The sequence below is a fragment of the Aspergillus fumigatus genome, chromosome 5 (genome assembly GCF_000002655.1).
Source record: "Aspergillus fumigatus Af293 chromosome 5, whole genome shotgun sequence".
In the NCBI taxonomy this organism is placed as follows: Eukaryota; Fungi; Ascomycota; class Eurotiomycetes; order Eurotiales; family Aspergillaceae; genus Aspergillus; species Aspergillus fumigatus.
In genome coordinates, this window is record NC_007198.1 from 2258716 (window position 1) to 2280473 (window position 21758).

The 21758-nt window shown below is 51.0% G+C and overlaps 7 protein-coding genes across 7 annotated transcripts; 4 read left to right on the forward strand and 3 right to left on the reverse strand.

Moving 5' to 3' along the window:
* The first annotated feature begins 53 nt into the window (after positions 1 to 53).
* On the forward strand, positions 54 to 5845 carry AFUA_5G08820 (uncharacterized protein). The gene is made up of 2 exons (XM_077804807.1): positions 54 to 732; positions 805 to 5845. The coding sequence occupies exons 1-2, from the start codon at positions 697 to 699 to the stop codon at positions 4813 to 4815; spliced, it is 4047 nt and encodes a 1348-aa protein (XP_077660943.1). The 5' UTR covers positions 54 to 696; the 3' UTR covers positions 4816 to 5845.
* A 1226-nt stretch (positions 5846 to 7071) lies between these two features.
* Positions 7072 to 9740, forward strand: hexA (putative Woronin body protein HexA; the record flags this gene model as incomplete). The annotated part of the gene is made up of 4 exons (XM_748661.3): positions 7072 to 7092; positions 7384 to 7745; positions 7963 to 8127; positions 8395 to 9740. 4 exons carry the CDS (start codon positions 7072 to 7074, stop codon positions 9458 to 9460), a joined length of 1614 nt encoding a protein of 537 aa, XP_753754.2. The 3' UTR covers positions 9461 to 9740.
* A 48-nt stretch (positions 9741 to 9788) lies between these two features.
* AFUA_5G08840 (uncharacterized protein) lies at positions 9789 to 13295 on the reverse strand. Its single transcript, XM_077804808.1, has 4 exons — positions 12287 to 13295; positions 11782 to 12066; positions 11457 to 11713; positions 9789 to 11405 (listed from the first exon to the last, which is right to left on the reverse strand). The coding sequence occupies exons 1-4, from the start codon at positions 12895 to 12897 to the stop codon at positions 10723 to 10725; spliced, it is 1836 nt and encodes a 611-aa protein (XP_077660944.1). The 5' UTR covers positions 12898 to 13295; the 3' UTR covers positions 9789 to 10722.
* Positions 13296 to 15263: 1968 nt separating this feature from the next.
* Positions 15264 to 17025, forward strand: AFUA_5G08850 (uncharacterized protein; the record flags this gene model as incomplete). Its single annotated transcript, XM_748659.1, has 2 exons — positions 15264 to 16065; positions 16133 to 17025. The coding sequence occupies 2 exons, from the start codon at positions 15264 to 15266 to the stop codon at positions 17023 to 17025; spliced, it is 1695 nt and encodes a 564-aa protein (XP_753752.1).
* A 283-nt stretch (positions 17026 to 17308) lies between these two features.
* On the reverse strand, positions 17309 to 18023 carry AFUA_5G08860 (uncharacterized protein; the record flags this gene model as incomplete). The annotated part of the gene is made up of 2 exons (XM_748658.1): positions 17309 to 17561; positions 17908 to 18023. The coding sequence occupies 2 exons, from the start codon at positions 18021 to 18023 to the stop codon at positions 17309 to 17311; spliced, it is 369 nt and encodes a 122-aa protein (XP_753751.1).
* A 575-nt stretch (positions 18024 to 18598) lies between these two features.
* Positions 18599 to 19471, forward strand: AFUA_5G08870 (MARVEL domain-containing protein; the record flags this gene model as incomplete). The annotated part of the gene is made up of 1 exon (XM_748657.2): positions 18599 to 19471. One exon carries the CDS (start codon positions 18599 to 18601, stop codon positions 19256 to 19258), a length of 660 nt encoding a protein of 219 aa, XP_753750.1. The 3' UTR covers positions 19259 to 19471.
* A 119-nt stretch (positions 19472 to 19590) lies between these two features.
* On the reverse strand, positions 19591 to 21277 carry AFUA_5G08880 (GATA-like domain-containing protein; the record flags this gene model as incomplete). The annotated part of the gene is made up of 4 exons (XM_077804809.1): positions 19591 to 20291; positions 20381 to 20873; positions 20934 to 21100; positions 21163 to 21277. 4 exons carry the CDS (start codon positions 21275 to 21277, stop codon positions 19591 to 19593), a joined length of 1476 nt encoding a protein of 491 aa, XP_077660945.1.
* Between the last annotated feature and the right edge of the window lie 481 nt (positions 21278 to 21758).

The following is a 21758-nucleotide window of genomic DNA, read 5'->3' on the forward strand; positions in this document are numbered from 1 at the left end:
TACATCATCGATGCCTTACAGAAGACGATCAACCCTGTAGCAACTCTGCAGTATGTAAGAAGAGCCTAATTTATCAGTCTTGGGACCTTTATCTCCTCATCAGGACAAGAAAAAGGCTAAAGTAGAGCCGATCCACCAGACAACCCAAAGAAGAAAAAGAACAATCGGCAATGCTCAATCACCCATTGATCTGACTTGGATCGGCCTCCAGTCCATGACGCAAAGTGTGCCCCTTCGATCCGCTCTCTCACAATTTGCTCTGGATCGGCATTATCCCCCTTCTAGGGAGTAGGGACTGGCAACTCCCCTCTATTCATCGTCATTCGGAACTGACTTCTTGATTTTCTATGTTCAGTTTCGCATCAATTTCTCCCTTCCCTTCTTTCACCTTTGTTCCTCTAAGCCGTCTCCCCTAATACATTCTTTGAGGTCATCTTTCGCCCTTTTTTTTCGGCATCCCCCCCTCTCACTGACAACGCAGCACAATACTGCCAGGTTGTCCGAGGCATTTTAAAAGATCACGGACTTTACGGCTGGAAGACCAATATACTGTCGCTGCTCTGCGTGATATACAATAAAGTGCAGTGATAGATAAGGCACGAGGAGGAACCCGTGTCTTTGTCAACATCAGCTTCCATGTCCGCCGTTTGAGGGCGGACGCTACGATATCACGTTCCACTCGCTGGAGGACTCAACATGTTCCGCAGAAAGAGAAGCACGTCTCGTCATCAGGTGAGCTTCGCAATCTAGAAGCATTTCCCAAATTAAAATTGGCCAGAGCTGATTCTCATTGCTGTCCCCTAGCCTCTCTCCACGGTTAACTCACAGTCCGCCCAGTCCGCTGCCACTCATGCCTTCCTTAAATCCCAACCCTCCTCAAGCAGCCTGTCTTCCGCTGCGGCAGCGGCAGCTCTGCGAAGTCTCACACCTACCCCGACGCCCGTCGAAAATGTCCAGACAAAGAGAATGATTCAAAGGCGGGCCTCCGTAACATCGCAGACCAGCATGACAGGTAGCCTCCGTCCAGCCAGCAGGGCAGCCCTTCGCCGCAGCAATAGCTCAAGCTCCATGAGCAACAGAACGTTCCGAGAACAATCTCCGCGCCGACCGGCTACCAGTAACGGCCAAGTGGATGTCGTGCCGCCCCTGCCCTCTATGCCTCCAGGATTCGGAGGCCGGAAAAATCCTGGTCGGCGCTCCGTCAGCCTGGAACCAAGCGTACGGTTCAATTCCTCGCCTACAAATAAGGCGCTGGGTCGCAGTGTGAGTGTCGACAGATCGTTGCGATCGCCATCTAGCCAGTCGCCCGTCCAATCCAAACCATTGTCTACCGTTCCTGAGCTTGAACGCACCAGCAGTCGGAACTCGATCAATTTCTCATATCCGATGAATGGTCGACCAATCTCCCCAACTGTCTCGCGTTCGTTTCCCACACAACATGAGCCCTTGGCTAACGTGTCGCTCAATCATGAGTTGTCACCCGCCACGTCCCCGAGTGCTCGGGTAGCGAAAAGCCAGGAGATGAAGAAGGCAGCTGGGCTCGTTACCGGAAGCCCCGGGAGAACAGCCTCTTCCGTTGGTACCGCTGTCGCAGCTGCACAGGCTGCTGTGGTACCAAAATCCGAGGGAACGGGTCACTCACCTCTGGCTAATCGCTTCGTCAATCATCGAGAAGCGGCCACTCATACACATGCGCAGAGTCAGGCCTTGCGACAAGAATCTTCATATGCGACGGGACCTACTCAGACACCTACCGTGCCGGAAGAAGACCCCGAGGGCGGAGAACGCGCGGGACCTGATGGAATCGGGAGCCGCTTCAATCATCCGCGCGCTGGAAGTGTTTCGCCTATGGACGACTTTATGCCTAATCCTTCGGAGCATTTGGATGCAGCGGAACCATCGATTATCAGAACGCCAGCCACACCAGACGAAAAGGATGCACGCCCTACTTACCCTGTCCAATCCACGGAGTTGAGTGAATCGACAAGGCTAGAGAGTAAGCCACGGCAATCTCCCATCCGTTATTCCAGCAGCAGCCCGGGCAGGTCTGCTCGATTTTCATCTCAACTTGCAGTGACTGGAATTGCTGAGCATCAACCTCCTCCGAGATCCGTTTCACCGGTCAAATCCGCGCTAAAGAATGCGCGGAAAAGCTCATTGTCGCCTGATGGGAGAAATGGAGGTGTTCTCCGTCCAGGTCCGTCAACCAGTGAGCTATCTGACGCTACTTCTGTGGCTTCAGACGATGGCTCCAGACTCGGCTACCGTAGGAAGCCCGTCAAAGTAAGCTTTGACGATGATACTGAAATTGTGGGAATTGCTGCGAGCCCGCCGACCTCACCGGAGGAACTAACTCCCGAGCCCCCTGATAAATTCAGGGCCAGAACTGGATGGGTCGGGGTAGGTAAGCGGAAGACATCTGAACGGGATACCGTGCATCCTGATGAGTTCGATGAGGTTTTGAAGCCCCGACCTGCTCTCCCTTCTTTTGGTAGTATAAGAGGACGCCGAGAGGACGAACCTGAGCCCGCCCAGCCGGACTTCAGTGACAATGAATCTACCGCCTCGTCTGGGTTCGATGCAGTGGTATCCGGCTGGTCTGTCCCAAACGACCATCCTGCTCAAGGCATGTCCCACCCTTCCGTAACAAATCATCCATCTGGCACAGAAGTCGATCGCATTGCCCTCACTAAATCCTCTGAAGGCTCTGGCGACCAAACGAATAGTGCACTTCGACAAGATGGTGACTTAGTTCATGAGCTGGTGTCTCAAGCTTCTCCGGCTCTGAAACCGTCAGTAGCGGATGCAAACTTGATGCGAGGGCAGGAACCATTCATAACTCCAGATGTGGAGTTAGCACTACAGGGCATGGCGGCCCAAACAACCTCACCTGGTGCTGAAAAAGGACGTTCAAGCCTTGAGATATACAGAGTTCCCGGTGGTTTCCCGCGAACCTCGTTAGAACTCGATCCCAAAGCTGCCAGTAAAAGGAAGGGTAAGAGGAGATCACGTGGCAAGTCTATCGACGAATATATGCCAAATGACAAAGAGAGCGGCGACGAGTCAGGTGAAAGTGTTTACAGCGATGCCGAGGAGGGCGTCGATTTTGATGGCTTTGGCTCAATCAATGCTATCGTGGATGCGCGGATAGCGCAAGGCAAAGACGGCCGGCCTGTAGATTTTCTCCTCAACAACGCATTCTCCAAAGATGACACACGCGGATTCGGGGCTATGTCCACCAATGGAGCGGCGAACAAGCTCGAAGTGTCAAGTCAGGCCGATTGCGTAACAACTCCCGCGCAAATGCAACCTGCTTACTCTCCCTCCTCTGCACAAGCAGCGTCTACACGCTCTACTGTTCAGGCGCAGACGACCGCCAAAGACATACACTCGTCCCCACGCCCGACCCAAGCAGAAAGGCCTATGTCAGCCATAGTGTACAGTGATTCAGGGCTTCGTGACGCTGTCGCAAAGGATGGCTCATTACACGGCCTATCAGGCAACGGCAGCTCTGCTTTACATCGAGCCGATACTGAGCGGGCCAAAAAGAGGCCAGTGTCATTCGGGCCGGTCATCCAAAAGGAGATCGACTTAGGCCCTTCTAGCGAGAGACTCATAAACGGCAGAACGCCCTATTTGCCTCAAAGGAGGATGTCCAATGGAAGCGACTCATCTAGCAGTTTCGTAAGGTCCACGCGCCGTGTCAAAAAGGGTGGACAGCATACCATGCGTCGCACCATGCGGGGAGGCCCTCCGATCCGCACCTTGCCACCGTCTCCCGGCCGGGTGTCATCACCCGCCATAGAAAGTCGGCCTCTTTCTTCGGGGTCGGTCACAGGCACCATGCGCACTACATTGCGGAGTGGACCTAAGAACGACAAGACTCCGAGCATCTTCTCTAACAGGTCTGCGAAATTGAAGGTCACCAAGACAGCCACACCTCGTTTCGTATCACGATTCCCAGATTCGGATGATGAAGATGCTGATTTCCGGCAGCGAAAACTTCAACGTCGATACGATAATTCCAGTGACGATGAGCAAGACCGCGTGATGCGCGGTCTACGCCCGGTTCGCGGCATTCCTCGACGGCAGGGAACAAATGACGGCGATTCGACAGAACTGGAAGATAGCTCTGAGAACGAGAGGCCGGCCACCCCTGCACCAGCAGCTGTCTCCAAGAAACCTGATCTTCCTTCGCACGATCCAGGACTTGCTGCAGTGGCCAGGTCCCGTGGAATGACAGAGGCGGAGCTGGATGAGTTCCTCCACCGGCCGGCAAAGGGGCGAGTTTCTGGGATTCTGGGCCGGTTTACTTTGAAGAAATCCAGGCCACCCATGGAACACAGAGCTTCCAAGTCCAACCCGGAGGACCTTGCTCACATGCGGGACGGGAATTTGCTCAATCCCGGTAGGGGAGCAACGGTCACAACAGTTACTGCCAACCACTCCGGGACTTCCCCTTCGAAGCTCACCAAGGGAGGCTTGAAGAAACCGAACGAGAACAGCTGGCCAATGGACTCTGGGCGCAAAGTGTCAGACGCCGCAGCGGATGCTGAAACTGTGGCGGAACAGCACCCAGTAGCGACGGATGCATCTGGAGACGGAAGTGCATCTATTGCCCGCCATAGTGAGCCCTTTGCAGAGGACAGCGCAATTAATATGCAGAGCTCCGAAGCCGCACCTCCGCGCGAGGAACGGCACCCTGGTAACAGCAATGGCAACAATAACGTCAGCGCAAAGGATATCGTCTTCCCACAGGGAGGGCGAAAGAAACGATTTCCTCGTCTTCGAAAGGCATTCGGCATGCGCAGCTAAGGAGAGCCGAATGACACCTATTCGCTTCTTTCACTACATATTAAAGCATAATTGCTTGTAATCTATACAGAATTTAGCAGGTTCTCTCTGAGAAGGCTTCTCTGATAGCTACCTATGCTATGGATTGGTCGAGGTGCCGACCTTTCTCACGTTTCTATGATACTACGAATTACTACGCCTATATAGGAGGGAGCTAGTACTCCCTATTTGCCGTGATTTTCAATACTTTGTTCCAACCTCGCCCTTTCAATCTAAACTGCTGTGATGCCTTTGCTTTTCTCAACCGGCCACACAAGGTGTCGACGAATTGCTATTATAACAACTCCTACATAGGAGCAGGCTTGATTATTTTCCTTTTCCTCCTCTCTTCTTCCTCCGTGTCGTTCTACAGTTTGAGATATATAATATTGATTTTGGCGGGACTTGGGTTCAGGAATATGGATAATATGGGTAATGGACGAAGGGCAAAGGTTAATGGTCTTGATACACCATCTTAGGTTTGAGGAGTTTTGGAAGAAAGGTTATCACTACTGGATAGAAGGAAGACCATGGACATCTGTAACATCTATGATTTATCTATCGGATACATAATGTCATTTTTGAATCGCTATTCACTCTTTCTGATGGGTTGCTGGCCGGTTTCTTCAGGCGTTCATTATGAAGTACTAACAGCACATTAACCGAAGCCTGTGGCCAAAGACGAGCACGCAGTGTGCCCTGTCATCCTTCGTCTGAACGAGCTTTGTTGAGCTGCTGAGTGCTTGCAAAAGTACCCGATGATCAGCTGTGTTGACCCGTGCAACAACCTCGGGATGGAAGCTAGGGGACATGGGAATGAGCTCCTTGTTCTCCACCCATGAGTCCACTTCTCCAGTGATTCCGATCTCGTGCAAGGGCCCACACGGCACCAAAGGGCCAGAAGGCAGCCACGACAGCCACTTGCACCAACCTCTTCCTTTTCCTTCGGTCGGGTATCTATCAAAGACATGGAAATGCATATACAATTGGACAGTCGACGCCAGAGATTGTGTTGAAGCTGTGGAGAGCGACTGTCCAATTTTATTGTTGTTACATACCTTGCTGTCTAACAGTAAGGTGACGAAAAGAAAAGAGATAAAGCTCTGTAAAGCAGATGGCTGGCTGGTGCGTAGTAGTCGAGTAGCCATGAAACCAGAGCAATCACCTTCAAGATCAGAAGCACTAGGGTGGAGCGCCTTAGATCAGGGCTGTTGGTGGTCTTGAGAGGGGAAAGACCACGGCTTCTCCGTGTGATGAGCGGCGGCAAGTGAGATGGGGACGGCCAATGAAACCCCAGCTCCAATGACGAAGCTCCACGATTATCGTCAGCATCAATTGCAGATGGGCCAGAGCGAAGGAAACTACTAGAACACTGTAACTAGTGAGGAACAGTATCTGCTCCATGTTCGCAGTTGATTCTCGCCATCATACTGGCAGAGACAGCCCAATCCTGCTCATTGATTACTCGAGTGGGTGAGGAGAAGAACCGCGCATAAGCCACCACCCAAGGTCGATCGTCCCAGCCCAGTAGCGCCAAGGGATCCAGATTTCCGATTCGACCCGGGGAGAAGTTCACGTTGCCATGGAGATTGGTGTCTTTTTTGAGTTTCAGCTCGGTGTAAGTGCCATGCTGGCCAGCCTCCAGACTTTGTCACCAATTGCATTATCACTATTGATTGGTGTACGGCGAACGAAGAGGAGAACTCGTTGCACAGGCTAGAATGTATCGTCGTCCTGCATGTGAGAGTTCTTCCTTCTGAATGGAAAATAATGCTTTAACAGACCGCTTGATCGTGAGGTGTATTATCTCAAAGCATTGTTGGCCGATATGTTGATGGGGCCGTTCGTGTGCAGCAGGATGACCGGAGTGAGGCCGATGGAGTCCTTCAGAAGTAGCTATATATATCAAGGATCAATGACCTTTGCAGTTAGCACATGCTTTTTTTTTTGGAGCATAAATTGACCCTCAAGAGACCAGAGTCAACGATAATAATAGTGATTTTCTTTCGTACTGTTTGGAGAAAGTGACCATCGCCCGCAACCTCGGATAGATGAAACCCCAGAGGGTATTCTAATCGGGAGGCTGGAACAGACCCAAACGGGCAAAGCGCAGTAAACAAACGCGTGGAAACAAGAAGCAGCAGCATTGGATGGAAGAATTGATGTGATAATTGACGGATTGATGAATTGATTGAATGAATTGATACGATTCTGTTGCCGTATGGGGAAGCTTCCTGGATGTACTCCGTAGAAAGTAAGGTGTTTGTTATGATTAGAGACATTTGCGCGTAGTAGAACGACAGCCTCTCCCTTCCTATTTCAAGCCCCTCATCCTCTTCTCCTTCTTCTTTCTCTTCTCTTCTCTCTTCCATTCCTTCTTCGTTTCCTCTCCAGCATTCTTGAGTTTATCTCACATTTCCCCCCTTCCTGTCAACCACAGATTAGATTAGATCTATCTAATCTTCTATCTAATTCTCACTCCAGCGAGAAAGACTTCTCTTTCAGTAAAGAGTCTTTTCTTGTCTCGCCTTTCGAGTTGTTTCGCAACAGTTCGAAAGGGATTCGAGAAGAGACGCCCAAAGGACAGCCAATCTGGACTTTGACGCTCGCGTCCCCATCCCCTTCAGTGTCTTCCCGTCGTCGTACCGGAGTGACGCTGTTCCTGAGACTACTCTGACTAGAGTAGAGGGAGAAGTCAATCTCGATCGTACTTCGCACGTCGAACGGGAAGATACTCGAACCTCTGCTCCTCTTCCCGACCCTCGTGTCTACGGAAGAGAAGAAGTCGATATCCATATCAGCAAGGACCGTCTCCACGCACCTTCTCGCAAGGGTGACGATTTCCAGGTCATCTACGAAGACCGTGCCCACAAGGATTCTCGCGTTCCTGAGGTAGAACTTTCGCGTGAAAGGTAAGCTTTTTTTTTATTTTTAATTTTAATAATTAATTCCGCGGTTCTCGGAAACTACTTGATTTCTATTTGTTATTTCCCCCCCCCTCCTGTGGCTGCCATTCTTTTTGGAGTGTGATTTGTTTTCTGTTGATTTCCCCCGAATGCCTCGTGCTTCTGCATCAATCTACATTTCCCAGCTGGAAAAGTGGAGAGGGTGAGAGAATCAAGGCAACAGGTGGAAACGCAGCGAAAACAACGCAAAACAAAACAAAAACAAAAACAATACAAGCACCAGAAGAAGCGGTGACGTGCTGAAGGCTGTATCAGCCAAGAAAGTGGCACCACAAGCCCAGACTAGAGCGGATGAGAAAGCGAGCTATCAATTGACGCAAAAAGCTCGGTGCTTTTGCTCAGCCGGGCCTAAATTGATTAGCCGCTCCATCCAATCTATTTACGTGGCACAAAAACATCAAAACAAATGGAGCCGAATCAAAACAAACGCCCCCAAAAAAAGAAAGTGACATCCAATGAGCGGTGTCGGCCCGTTCCCCTTGCCCAATCCCCCCTCTCGTGTCCCCAGTCCATGGTTGTCGTGTCTTCCTATTTCTTGTGTATCATTCTCTCTCGGATAGTACCATCTAACATTCTCCCCCGTTCCCACCCCCAGATACCGTGAATCCACTTCTCGCTACGAACCTTTACCTCCCAAGCCCGTCTACGACCAGGCCCTTGAGTCCCAGCTTGACATCACTGAGCGAGAGTATCGTCGCCGTACCGACCCTACTTACGACGTCAACCTTTCGTACGGTCGTCACCAAGCTCCAGTAGACTCTTACCAAGCCTACCAGCCCCAACAGACTTCCGACGTCTCTCTCCATCGGTCTAAGACCGAGATCGACGTCTCTTACGACAAGGCCTACACCCCTAAGCCTCTCGAAACACGTAAGGGAGACTCCTTCAGCCGCAGCGAGCTTACAGTAGAGTCTGTCCCTTCTCGTCCTTCCTCCGCCTCTTCAATCTCTCAAGTCAAGGTCCTCAAGCCTTACACCGCTATCGACCAACCCCCTGCTCGCAAGATGGGTTACTACGACGACGACGGTAACTACCACTCCTTCCGCCGTGGTGTGGAGCGTGCTGTCGACCGCATCACGCATCCATTCCACCACCACCATCATCACCACGATCGTGAGGAAGTAGTCATCGCTGACGAACGTGGCCCAGTTCGTTACCGTGATGGCGTCCGCGAGGATGTTCGCATCGTCGAGCCCCGCGCAAGCAAGACCACTGCAGAATCCGTCCCCATCCCCTGCCACTTCATCCGCATCGGCGACATCCTGATTCTCCAGGGTCGCCCCTGCCAGGTGATCCGGATCTCCGTCTCCCCTCAGACCGGCCAGCACCGCTACTTGGGTGTCGACCTCTTCACCCGTCAGCTGCAGGAGGAGTCCAGCTTCGTCTCCAACCCCTCCCCCTCGGTTGTCGTTCAGACCATGCTCGGTCCCGTCTACAAGACCTACCGCATTCTGGACCTCCACGAGGATGGCACCATCACCGCCATGACCGAGACCGGTGATGTCAAGCAGGCCCTCCCCGTCGTCACCCAGGGTCAGCTTTTCCGCAAGATTCGCGATGCTTTCTCTGAGGGCCGCGGTAGCGTCCGTGCTCTTGTCATCAACGATGGGGGGCGTGAGCTCGTCGTTGACTACAAGGTCATCCACGGTTCCCGTCTGTAAGCGTCTAAGCCTCTTTCGGCTTAGCCAGCCTTGGTGAACGGAACAGGTTAGTTTATCCGCTTTGTCACTCATACACTATGGTCCTGTGAACCATGGTTGTTGCTTGACCCAGGAGAAATCCCGTCACATGGCGCTGACGTCATTCATTTAGTTACGATTCTCTGTATCTGCTGAGCGAAAACGATTATTTATATGGTATGGCAATTGCTTGTATCTGACATGATGGACTACACGATTGGAATGGCGTCTTGATGAAAAATGAAAAAGAAAATGACAAGCACGACTTCTTTGGTTCATCCTGATTTTCTTGTATTCAGTCATTTGCCAACTTGTAACTACAGCTAGATCATAATGATACTTACATCCCCTTGATCACGCACTTAGAGCAAATTCCGTAGAATTGTACTTACATTATGAACTAACTGTAATTAATGTATCCTTTAATGTCAAGAGCCGTTCCATTGTTAATGCTGGTTCAAGAACACCTTGGCCGTCGTGAAGCTTAATTATGCGATATCACTCTATCAACGATTAGCTATGACTGTCCCACCAGTTGAATCATTCAATTCATATAGTCCACTTAGCAAATCAGAGTAGCATCGACATCAACAATATATACCAGACACAATAAAGCAACCAAGCTTGTCCGTCCATCCATATACTCCTGGCCTGACCGGCCGACACAAAGAAAACCTATGAACAGCAAAGAGTCGATTTTGTACAATCTGCGCCTTCCCCTCTCTGCAAGTGCATAAGAGACTCGTAACCAAAGCAAATAGCAAAAGCGGAAGGGAGAAGAGATATGGAACTGAAAAGAGGTGCGAAGGAAATAAAGAAGAACAAAAGATGAATCAAGGTCACCTGGCCAGGAGCATCTTTACCCTAATTCTGAAGAAAAGAAGAGCAGAAAAGCGTACGCCGAACACATAACCAATGTATCATGGTGGAAAGCATTATCCGAAGCGGAGTGTAAGGAGATGATACAACATGTCACATCGCAGGTAGAGGATCAAAATGCCGGATCACCCAGGGAGAGGAATGTGCTGATGCCATGAAAACGCCGTAAGTCGATCAAGTTGCAAAAAAAAGGGATGATCCTGAAGCCATATTGTACATGCCCACATGCGGAGAGAAGTGACGGACAAGGTTCCGTTTATAACAAAGCCCCAAGTAGAAGTCGGCCAAGAAGAGAGTTACATTTATACTCATAAACACGAATCGAGGACGGCCATCCTCGGGTCAGAAAAGGTTGACGAGGATTGTCACCGTTCCCCGAATTTGCCATATTCCTGTTGCCATTTTAGGAGATGGCGCGTGAGGACATCCATCATTTCGACGCTGCTCAGATCTTTGAACTCCTTCTCCTTGGGACCCTGACCAGATGCTGTTTCGCTATCAACACTTGATGTCCCCGACTCCACTTCGTTGGTATTCGAAACTAATGCAGTCTCGACTTGATCCATCGTGGCCTTTGTGAGAGAGCCATTTGGTTGGTCTCCATTGCCGGGAGGGGTGGAAGTTTCGCCGGCAACAGCCATCTCGACCTGCATCCGGGAGATGAATTCAAGGATTCCGGCAACTCGTCTCTTCATCTCGTTCATGGTTGTCCGTTGAGGGTTCATGTAGCGGGGCCTGCTCGGTTTTCCAGAATCTACATTGTACTGCGCTCCGTTGACTGCCCCCACTCTCGGCGAGTCCCCGCCGATATCGTGTGATTGCCCTCGTCGTGGAGAGTCTGCCCCATTCGTATCTCGGTCCCTCGTATATTGATTACGTCCGACCCTTCCACCACGTCGCGCAGGTGGGCGTCCAGATTTGCGGGTTGACGGACGGGAAGGAGCGGGTTCCGGAGCAGGTGCAGCGGTCTCCGGGCTAGTTTGAGGAGGCTCAGGGTCTTCCGCAGTGGCTTTAGTCGGCGATGCCATCTCACGGTCGGCATCTGCTTCTTGTAAATGTGTTAGAACGAGTAATCCCAAGATAACTTCGGGGCTTTTACCTTCACCATTTCGCCTCTCGAACTTTCCCCTCTTGCGGCTCGCAATCTCCGAGAGGTCTGTTTCGGGTTCTTCTGTTTCTTTGACGGGCTTTTCACGATGACCCCGCGGTGCCACCCTAGAGCTTTTTGTGCCGTTGCCATTTACCTTCGTCTTCAACTCATCTTCTGATGCAGGTTGAGATTCTGTGTTCTCTGGTTTCGAGATAGCGCTTGGTGAAGGGGAACTTGTACGCTGGCGCTTCGTCACCTGTTTGTGACTAGGCGGGGAAAACGGGTCAGCAGCAGCACAAAAAACCAATGTTACTTGGGCCGTCATCAAACTCACGCTTCGCTGTCGCTTCGACTCCGCTTGCCTCGTCGGAGAGCCATGTCCTCTGCAGGGGGCTGAGTATCCTCCTTGCTCTCTTCGATCGCTCGCCGGAGCTGCTCCTCTTCGTCATAAGCCGCATCACGACTATTCATGGTTGATCTGCGTTTAGGGTTGGCAATGGACTCGCTCTGTCGTGAATTAGAGTCTTTCGCCCGTCGCGAATTATCACGGGACGAGTCACGGGAGGTCGCAGGGGACGATTGGACTGGGGCGACTGGGAGGTACTGCGATGAATATTGTCTGTAAGAGTGTAAGCAGGACGGCCATACAGTTGAGACACGATTCCATGTAGAAGCATTGCGGTTGAGGTGCGTGAGTATTTAAAACATTGGCTTAGCCTCGACGGGTAGTAAACAGCCCAACCGCAGCATCCGGGCCATTCCAGGCCGAATGGACTCAGTAAATCAGAGAAGGGGAAATTCTTGAGATAAGAGTAAAAAAGAGGTTTGAAGAAACATACCCGTTGGACTCATTCTTAATTTTGTGGAGATCTTTCCGACACTCCTCACAGAAGTACTCGTCGGGGCTCATCGCTTCATCCATAATTCCCACACAGCCACCGTGTTGCCAAACTTTGCAAGAATCACACTGGATGAACATGCTACCGATATCGTCGGACATCAGGTCCGATGAATCTGTAGAAAGATTCAACGCATGTTGATCCTTGAACCCAACAGTCGGCCCGTTGCGACCGAGAGCCTCCCGCCGAGAGGGAGGCAAGCCTGGGTAGTCTTGCTGCCCACAAAGACATCTAGTAATCTCTTCTTCTTCGTCACCCTCTCCGTCTTCATCCTCATCCTCTTCCTCCCCATTCAATCTCACATGGTCATCATCTCCTCGAGAGCGCTGGCGCTGCCGCGTTTGTGGGTAGTCGTTCCTTGTGGCGCTGTCCGCATCATCAATGGACTGAGACCGTTGGGTTAAAGATCTCTGAGGCGAGGAAATTTTATGGTTCGACCGAGTGCTTCTTTCGCGAGCCAAGGAATTCGACGAGCTGGAGGAGTTTGTATGCTGAAGGATGGCGGGCGAGGGTTGGGAGGTGCGGGCACGAGAAGAGCGACGAGGAGTCATGGTGGAGCACCGTGAAGCAAATGGAGCACAATGATTCTGACAATGGGACGAATCTTATGGATAAGTTAAGTATATAAGAGCCAAGCGAGGCACAATTATGAGCAGAATGCTGCCCATGTGCGAGCAGTCGCACGCGCGTAAGAAGCTGAGATTCGACAGCGACGACTTGTAGGAAAGGCGAGAAAAAGAGAGCGAAGGACCGGCAAGGCAAGGAGTAGGAGCTGGCGATTGAGACACGAGGTTAAAAAAGAACCCAAAAAAGTAGCGTCTGCGAGCCCGAGTCTGAGCTGAGGACTACATAATCTGCAGATTTCTATTTGTGAGGTTGGAGGGGAGGGAGACAAGGGAAGCAGAAGAGTGAGATGGGGGGAGGAGAAAGCGAGTTCGGTAGCAGTAGCAGTAGCAGTAACAATCCTAATCGAAAAAGCGGACCACCGCAAGCGGGCTTCCTTTTTCTCTCCTCTCCAGGCTTTCCCCGCTCACCATCTACCAGATCTCTTTTTGCGCTTTACGAACCTCGAGAGTCAACTAATACAAAGTAATTGCTATCATCATCTTGATGTTGGAATTACATCTCGCCTGTGTTTTTAGACCAGCGTTGCTTGCGATGGTGTATGACTGAGTCCAACTGCTGATCTGGGTCGACAGAGCCGATGATGGCATCGTCCATTCCCCATTTCATTCCGCTACACAGAAAACCCCGCTTATCAATCGTCGACCGCACACAACGTCCAATGCCTGCCTCCTTACTACTTGCCGATACGAATCTAAACAAAGACTAGAATTGGGTCGATTCACTGGGTGAACAAAGAAAACTGTGTTTTCCTACAGTCCGGGTACTTAGAGGTATTGCTCCAAGGAAGCAGTCCTCCATGTCTCCGTGCAGGGAACTTTAGTCCTTACGAGTCATCATACAAGAAAGCCTCGTTTGACCACTACTTATGCTTGTGGCCTCCGAAAGGGCCCGGTGGAATTTGCCCATGGAAGATTGATCCTCATCTTGCTGCTCCAATTCTACGAGAGCATTAGCTTCAGCTGCAGTAGTACTATACCGTGTTCCTGCAGAAATGGTAGGCCCATAAAGTGCATGAGGCTGTGAGCGGACATCACTTAAAGTAGAAAACCAATATATGATCTCTGTTCTTGAGAGCAGTGCACAGTATGATGCCGTGACGATTCACAGCTTGTAGACAATAGCTCTAAATCAACAGCTGGGACTCAATCGTTGAACTTGGCATCCGCTAGAGCATTATTACGCTGCTTAGGCATATGGTGAATGTGGTGTCAAATGATACATTGCAACGATTGAATTGTACTTCCCAACTCATCTTCAGGGAATATCTGTAAAAAATAGAAGATGTCTGAGGTATTTCTTGCGATCAAGACTGTTCGGTCCCGAAAAGGAATAGTAGCTTGTTGCGGCCTCAGGCGCCAAATCGGCGCCTCAGGGCGAGAACCCACGGCTCCAGAAAGAACTATCATGCACGGAGATAGGAGGTTACTGCTCTTATGGTCAGGCCAATTACACCCCTCCATCGTCCATCGTCCTTTTCCTAATTTCTCCCCTATCAATAACTCCTTTTGATTGTGAATACTTTCTTTACTTACTATCCTTCCTTCTGATTTACTTCTTCGCTGAGGTGCTGGGTCTGCAGATCTTCGTGACACCTGGATTTCTACTGGATCTTTCCCGAACCACTTGTCCGGCTATTTCTCCAAAAATTTTGCCTGGGCGTTTGGTGCTGATTAATGGTCACTCGTTTTGTAAGTTGCATCAAGCTTCGTGAACAATACTATCGGGATTTCTCTGGCTTGCTCGTTCCCTGTGGCTTGGTCTTTATCTGACTCTCGAATCCTCTTGATGTTCTTTGGGGTCCTGCCAACAGTGACAACTAACTGACTTGTGGGTGCCAAACTACTTCGGTTTAGGTTCCTCTCCGTTCCCATCCCACCCCCCTCTCTTTCCCTACTCGGTATTCGCAACGCGACCAGCAGAACGTCATATATTCTTGACTGCAGAGATTTTTCTGACTTTTGGGGACGGAGAAGAGGTCGGCAAGCAAGAACAGAAATAGCCGAGAGTCTAAGAGGACCTTCGATACCTAGTTGTGGGGCACGGTGATTCAGGGGACAGGGAACAGGGAAAAAATAGTCCGCCGTTCGGCTGTGGTCGTCGACGGTTACTGAGCTGAGATACCCGCATGACGATGACTGCTACGTTGAGTATGTTCCTCTCATCAAGGATGTCTTCTCTTCTGGACGTCTCATCATGCCGGTCCAGCACCAGGTGGATGGGGAGTTCTTGGAGAGGAGAGAAGACCACTGCCAGCTAGATTCGTTGCTGATTCTGTCCGCCTGCAGATGGGATGTATAACTCAGCTCCAGATACTCCGTCGCCTGTTTATCCGGACCGGCTCATTCGGCCCCTTCCTAAACGGACCCTACGGTCTCGGTTATCGCCCGAGGCCGCCGACTCGATCCTCTACCCTCCCACACCGCCAGCCACCCAACTCTTCTACGGATCCGCTGCGGACCATGGAGAGGTGGTGAATGACAGCAAGGTCTACGTGCAACAGAGTCTAGACGGGGACGCGCATGAGCATATTTCCGAGCGAGAAGCACACCACACCTATGAAAACAGTCTTGATCTAGAGAGCGGTGACGAGGACGGTCCGGTTGTGGTCCGTCGAAGTGCCGGGTTCCGCGGGTCGTCTCTCTCGCCGTCTGCTGCAAGAATTCAACCGCATGCACCTGCTGGCAAGGTAGAAGGATCGCCGATCAAGTCTTCCTCGACAGGTCCCGACGGCTATGATGCCTTCGAGAACACTAACAACAAGAAGAAGCGCAAAATTCCCACCCCCGGCAATCTGGGAAGTCATCATTCCACACTGTCCCCTGAATTCGCGAACATGGGGTTGGCAAGTTCCGCACAGGCGTCGTCAACCACGGTCAACGAAGTAAATAACGTTGGCACGTATTATGGAACCGGCAGCCCCGCGTCTCCTGGACTTGGTGGTATTTCGGGTCCCGGTAGAGGTCGTCTTGGGCGGCATCCATCTCGCAGTGGTCCTTCAAGAAACTCCCTGTCGGCCCATTCTCAGATTGGCTGGCCCACGGCCCGAGCAGCCGGTCGCCGGGATGGCATGTTGTCCACGTCGGCGCCCGCAGGTACGTTCTATCCCTCCTCCCTTGAAATTTAACACACCCCGGTGGTTTTCACTAACTCTGAACTTAGGTGACCCGACAGCAAAATCGGACCAGGGTATCATTTCCGCCGCCATAGCGAACGCCGCGGCGTTTTCCTCTCCCCCACGAGTCCAAGGAGGTACCAGCTTGCTTGAAAACCAACCAACACCAACCAAGACACAATTCACCTTCACCTGTGAGTCTGATTCGTCGAAGGGTATGGCTTTGCAGGCACAAACTCTGTATCCAGCACCGCAACGTTCGTCCGCACCGCTCGCCCCGACAAGCCAACCTCAGCGAGGCATCTCCACACAAGGAACCCAAACAAGCCCAAGTATGGCGGCGCACGGCAATCAGCAACCTCCACATCCTCAGCAACAAGCCCCTAGTACCGAGTCACCCGTTACAGGCAAGAAGAAGAGGCGATCACCGGGAAGCATCTACGCATTGGCAGCACGTCAACGCAAGATTCAACAACAATACGCTAATCTTCACCATCCCCCGAGTTCCGAAGATATCTGGATCTGCGAGTTTTGCGAGTACGAGAGCATTTTTGGTCGGCCACCCGAGGCCTTAATTCGGCAATACGAGATCAAGGATCGTAAAGAGCGGAAGCGACTGGCGGAGAAGAAGAGACTGCTTGAAAAAGCCAAGATGAAAGGCCGCAAGGGCAAAAAGGCCACTAAGAATGCGGCGAAAAGCGCGGCGGCTCACCAGACAGTATATGACCAAGGATACGATCATTCTTCGGTCGCCGGCCATGGAGCTCATGACGACGACTATTTAGGTCATGAGTACGACGATGAACCCATTCCTGTGCCGCCGCCTGCACCGCCCAATTCTTTAAAGACGCCGCAGCCGCCCGGACATCTAGTAAAGCCAACGACTCCCCCGTCGCCTATGCAGGCAAGCATAGATGCGGCAAGTACTCGACCACCCTGACAATGGGCGCGGACGGCATTAAGAGTACAGACCTTTCGCAAGCATCGTCCGACGGATTCCATGTCCAAAGGCTGCTCGGATGGCGTCCGAGTGGTACCTCTACCCTGTGATGAAGGTCACTGTTCATTTCACTTTGTTTCAATTGCTTTTTTCTTTCGTCGAGTATTCCCTCCTTGCCTTTTGTTTTTGCTTAGTTTAAGTTTTAGCCTTGTTCTCTCAGATGTTCTTCCCGCAGGGTTTGCATTTATGAAATCCCCACTCCAATTACATATCTTGATGAACATCACGACAACGTCACGAGCATTGAATCCGGCAGGTAAGCTGCACTTGCATCTGTGTTAGTCATGTTCAGGTCCTTTTTGTCCTGGGGATCACAGCATTCCAGTACGCATGTTGGGGTGCCATGTTCGGTTGAGTTTGGAACGGCAGGATAGTCGGTGGAATTATGGGTTCTCGTATTTTGGTTTTGCAAAGTGACAGCCAGCATGGAAAGGTGCATCTCGGGTCGTTGGTTGGCGCTACAGATTGTTAGTTGTCTAGAATTTGTTAAGTTAGAGCGGCAGGATCAGTCGATCAGCGTCAGAATATTACAATGTGAATATCGTCTGAGGTTGATATGGTACATTTAATTACTCGATTGGACAATGTCCATAAAGATTCACGTCTTGCCTGGACGGCCCAGGATGTCTGATCGTGGTTCAATCTATGAAAAAGAAGTTTGTGCAGAGCCATAAATAGATTAGAGCAGAAACTGTCATCCAGTTGATGCCGTTGGCGCTTCCAATGGCATGAGCTGATGGTAGCAGATCGCTGCCACCACAGCCGCCTAGTTTGTCATGGATCTTGACCTTGCAGCAAGACCCAATAGGACGATAGTCTCACTTCTGTATATTTAACGTTTGAAACAACGGCTTACTGCCGTTAGTCGCATTGAACGATCCTTGTTGCCCGGGGATCAGCTTAGCCGCGCGCGAAGCAAAAAAGCCAGGCGCCGTCATGGTACAGAACAGTCTGTTTCAGGACAGCTCCAGCAAAGTCAATCTGATGGATGGGAAGAGAAGGCTTGGGACAAATGATTGAAACGACAAAGAACGTATTTGTGTCGGCTTTGAAAGAGGGCGTGGATCAGAGCTGTGTGCGCTAGGTATATAAAAGACCAGAGGAGCCGGTGTCAGAACAAGACGAATAACAAGTGGCATTCACACAACACTCTTTCAACTCTTTTTCTTTTCTTCTGGCTAGATTTTACTGATTGTCTCTTTGTCATTTGTCGTTGAAAAGGTTGAGGCGCTGCTAGACCCAGGGTTTCATTCATTATCCGACTGTGGCACCACAGTCTTTGCTCTAGGAAGTCGGCTACCAGGGGACTCTGAGAGACCTTGAAATACTCTGTCATATCTACTCGTTGTGCTGGACGCAATATCCCCTCAGAAAGACTCTCATTTGACTCTACCGCGCATTATAATCTTTCTGCTCGCTCAACTACGACTACATACCGCACTCACAGCCGACACTCCCAAGACCAGCAAAGAACAACCTCACTTGACCCCATATCCCAAATCTACAGACTCTAATGTGGTTCCTCGTCCTCAAGCTCCTCCGCATCGGCGTCAAAGAAGCCAAAAAGCACAAGGCCAAGAAGAACGCGGCCAACACCAGCACAATCGACCCCGAAAACATCAGCCTCGACCGCAACACCAACATGCCTTTCCCCGCCGACTCCACCCCAGCCCGGAACCCCCTCATCACTCTTCTCGAGACCATCCTCCGCTTCATCCAATTCGTCTTCGGCCTCACAGTCATAGGCCTGTACGGGCGGGATCTCCACGACGGAGACAAAGCCGCCGCCCCAGCGAAATGGGTGTACGCGGTCGTCACGGCGTTTCTTGCTGTCATGACAGCAACCGTCTACCTCATCTTGCCGTTTGTGATGAAAGGGCGGACGCCGGTGGCGCGGCGGGCAAGAGTGCAGCTTCCGCTCTTCATCTGGGAGAGTGTGCTTTGTATTCTTTGGTTGACGCTGTTTGGCATCTTTGGGAAGATGTATATTGGGAATTATAGTGAGGGGGATATGGTGACGCGGATGAGGCATGCGGTTTGGGTGGATCTGGTGAATTTGGGGTTGTGGATTGTTACCATGGGGTGGGTTGGGCTGAGGTGGTGGAGGGGGGTGAAGGGGGGACAGGAGGGAGGGGAGAGAGAGATGGAGGATGTTGAGAAGGCTGGTCCTTAGACGTTGAGTTGGTTGGTGATGTTAGAGGGAAGAGATGCTGCTGGCTGGTATTGGAGGTTAGGGCACTGTTGCTTGCTGCATACTAATGGAGAAAAGGTGGTCGATCTCAGGTTACTGACGATACGGGTGATGGGAATGTGAAGATATACAGGCGATAGCTTCATAGATGGAGACATTCATATCCTGAATACACTGACTCAAAACGCCAAACTCATCGAGTGAACTTCAGTCCTCCAGATGCCCAATCCTTGAGTCTCGCCAGTCTAGTAAGCAATTCGTGGTCATAGATACATGATTTCAGGCCGTTAGCAGAGTAAAAGCAGGCGAAGGCGTTAGTCGTGATAGTCCCATTCACTGAGCGTGTCATAATAACACCGGGGCAACTTCACGGGTCCCAAGTTCTCTTCCTCAGGATCAATCTCTTCGTATACGAGCGTCCCATTCCTACGGCGCTCTTCAATCTCGATACCAAGCAGGCTCTCCAGCCGGTTTAGCGGCGAGGGCGTATGATGAAAGAAAGATCTAGGTATTTCTCCCGCGCTGATAAGGAAGCTGCCATTGGACTCTGCCCCGTTGGCGTTGTGCTCGCTTGTCGTCGACACGTCGACGGATGTGGGCGCTGTTGAAGCATTGCCGTTTGAGTTGCTAAAGGTTGACGACTCAAATGTCGTACTAAGGCTGGTTCCCTCGCTACCGAAGGATTCGTGCTGCTGCTGCTGCTGTTTCATTTTCTCGAAGAAGGAGGCCAAAAAGAGCTGTTCCTCCCACATTCTCTTCAGGAAGACAGCTCGGAACTCTGCATGAACGATGGCTCGGGGCCGTGGCTTGTAGTATTCAATATACAGGTAGCGAATGTCGCGGAACTTGTTGGGAATCTGTGACCGGAAGCCCATGGTGAGAGGTGCGGTTTTGTAGGTCGCTGTTCGCGGCCTGAGCTTGAGGAGGAGTTTTAGGTTGGCCAGAAAAATCGGTGGCAGCTCAGGCTGTTCTGCTGGCATGAGTTTTTCAATGTGTTTTGGGATTGGTATAGCTTCTGTGAGTGTCCATTAGAGGTTGAGGCGATAGCTCAACACACGGTGCTCGAGGCATCCAGATAGCCATATGGCCTGAAAGAGGGCTTACCTTTCGGTTCCGGAGATGGGCTGCGAGTAACTTCTCGCTCCGGCAAGTGTATCTCGGGCTCGACATATTCCTCTGTCTTGTCTGTTCTCTCTGTGGGCACTCCATACTGCGGGCTTTGAGTCTGAGTGGACTTGACACCAGACGTCGACTGAGAAAACTTGCGACGGAGGATGACAGGCCGACGCTTCCAGCTCCTTACCGTCTTACCGGCGACAAATTGAGTCTTCCTGTGACTATGGCGAGAAGTAGATGCATCTGTCGCGGAGGTGATAGCTGCTGGAGTTGCGGAGTTTACTGCTTCCCCAGTACTGTCATCATCATTGTCAACTGTTATGAGCCAACGGGTCGTTTTAGGTGTTTCTTTCGGAACGGCATTGGGTTTCTTCAAAATGGACTGCAGAGGCTTTCTATAAGCTGCGTGGTTGTTGAGACGCTCTGGTAACTTCCCCTCGCTCTTGTTCTTCCTCAGAGATGGATTTGTGTTCGATGGAACCTATCTCAAATTTAGCGGGGAGGCCAAAGCGACATGACTTACTCGAAGATGATCACGTACCTCGCTCACTTTTGAAGCGGTAGACTCAGAGATGCGCATAAACAACTTGGCCACAGTCGCGCCAGGAAGAGAGATGCGAAGGCATTCATTGCTCCAGATCCTCCAAAAGAAGTTCGCCAATCGGTGTCCAATGATGCCTTCAAGCGCTGAGGGCTTGACACTGTAGGCTGATCATAGAGATCAGTCACTTTGGGTCAAAGGCGCGATCTAAAGGCGCAAGAAGAAGTACCTTTCCATAAAAGTGTAACGTATTGAACATGCACTGGCATCGAATCATCAAATGAGGACGGGAGAGTCTTTGTAGTCGAAAGCAAGCCCTCAGGAAGTCCATCCATAGTGGACATTGTCCTCTCCGAGACGGAATGGGTAGATGTAGGGTAGTGAAAGAAAGAAGTTCATCTGAGTCTGCCCATAGTCTGAACAATTTGAAGAAGCCTTAGACTACGTCAAAGCAAGTTGAGTATGATGATATCAGACTGCTGTCTCGAAGGCCAGAGAACGAAGACGAATATGAATATGAATATTCACGTTTGTAAACAGGACATCGAGAGGAGGTTGGGACGTCAGGTCAGTCTGTGAATTCCAGCATAAACCAAACAGACTGTTATGAGATTAAAAAACACAAGAGGTGGCAGGGGAATGAAGGTCTTGAGGTGAGGTGAGGATCAGTTAACAGTACAGGACTCAGAATCAACCAAAAACAAACTGCCATCTGCAACTCGCATCTGAGAGTCAGGCACCGACGACTCAGTCAATGACCCGTGGGAAAATTGCTGCAGCGTGATCCTAAGAAAAGGTAGAGTGGAATTCAGTTTGTATATCTGT

Coding starts and splice junctions, on each gene's coding strand:
- AFUA_5G08820 (XM_077804807.1), top strand. CDS start 697: ATGTTCCGCAGAAAGAGAAGCACGTCTCGTCATCAG. Junction 733..804: donor GAAGCACGTCTCGTCATCAG/GTGAGCTTCGCA, acceptor GCTGTCCCCTAG/CCTCTCTCCACGGTTAACTC.
- AFUA_5G08840 (XM_077804808.1), bottom strand. CDS start 12,897: ATGACTCCTCGTCGCTCTTCTCGTGCCCGCACCTCCCAACCCTCGCCC. Junction 12,067..12,286: donor ATTAAGAATGAGTCCAACGG/GTATGTTTCTTC, acceptor ACACTCTTACAG/ACAATATTCATCGCAGTACC. Junction 11,714..11,781: donor AGTCGAAGCGACAGCGAAGC/GTGAGTTTGATG, acceptor TTCCCCGCCTAG/TCACAAACAGGTGACGAAGC.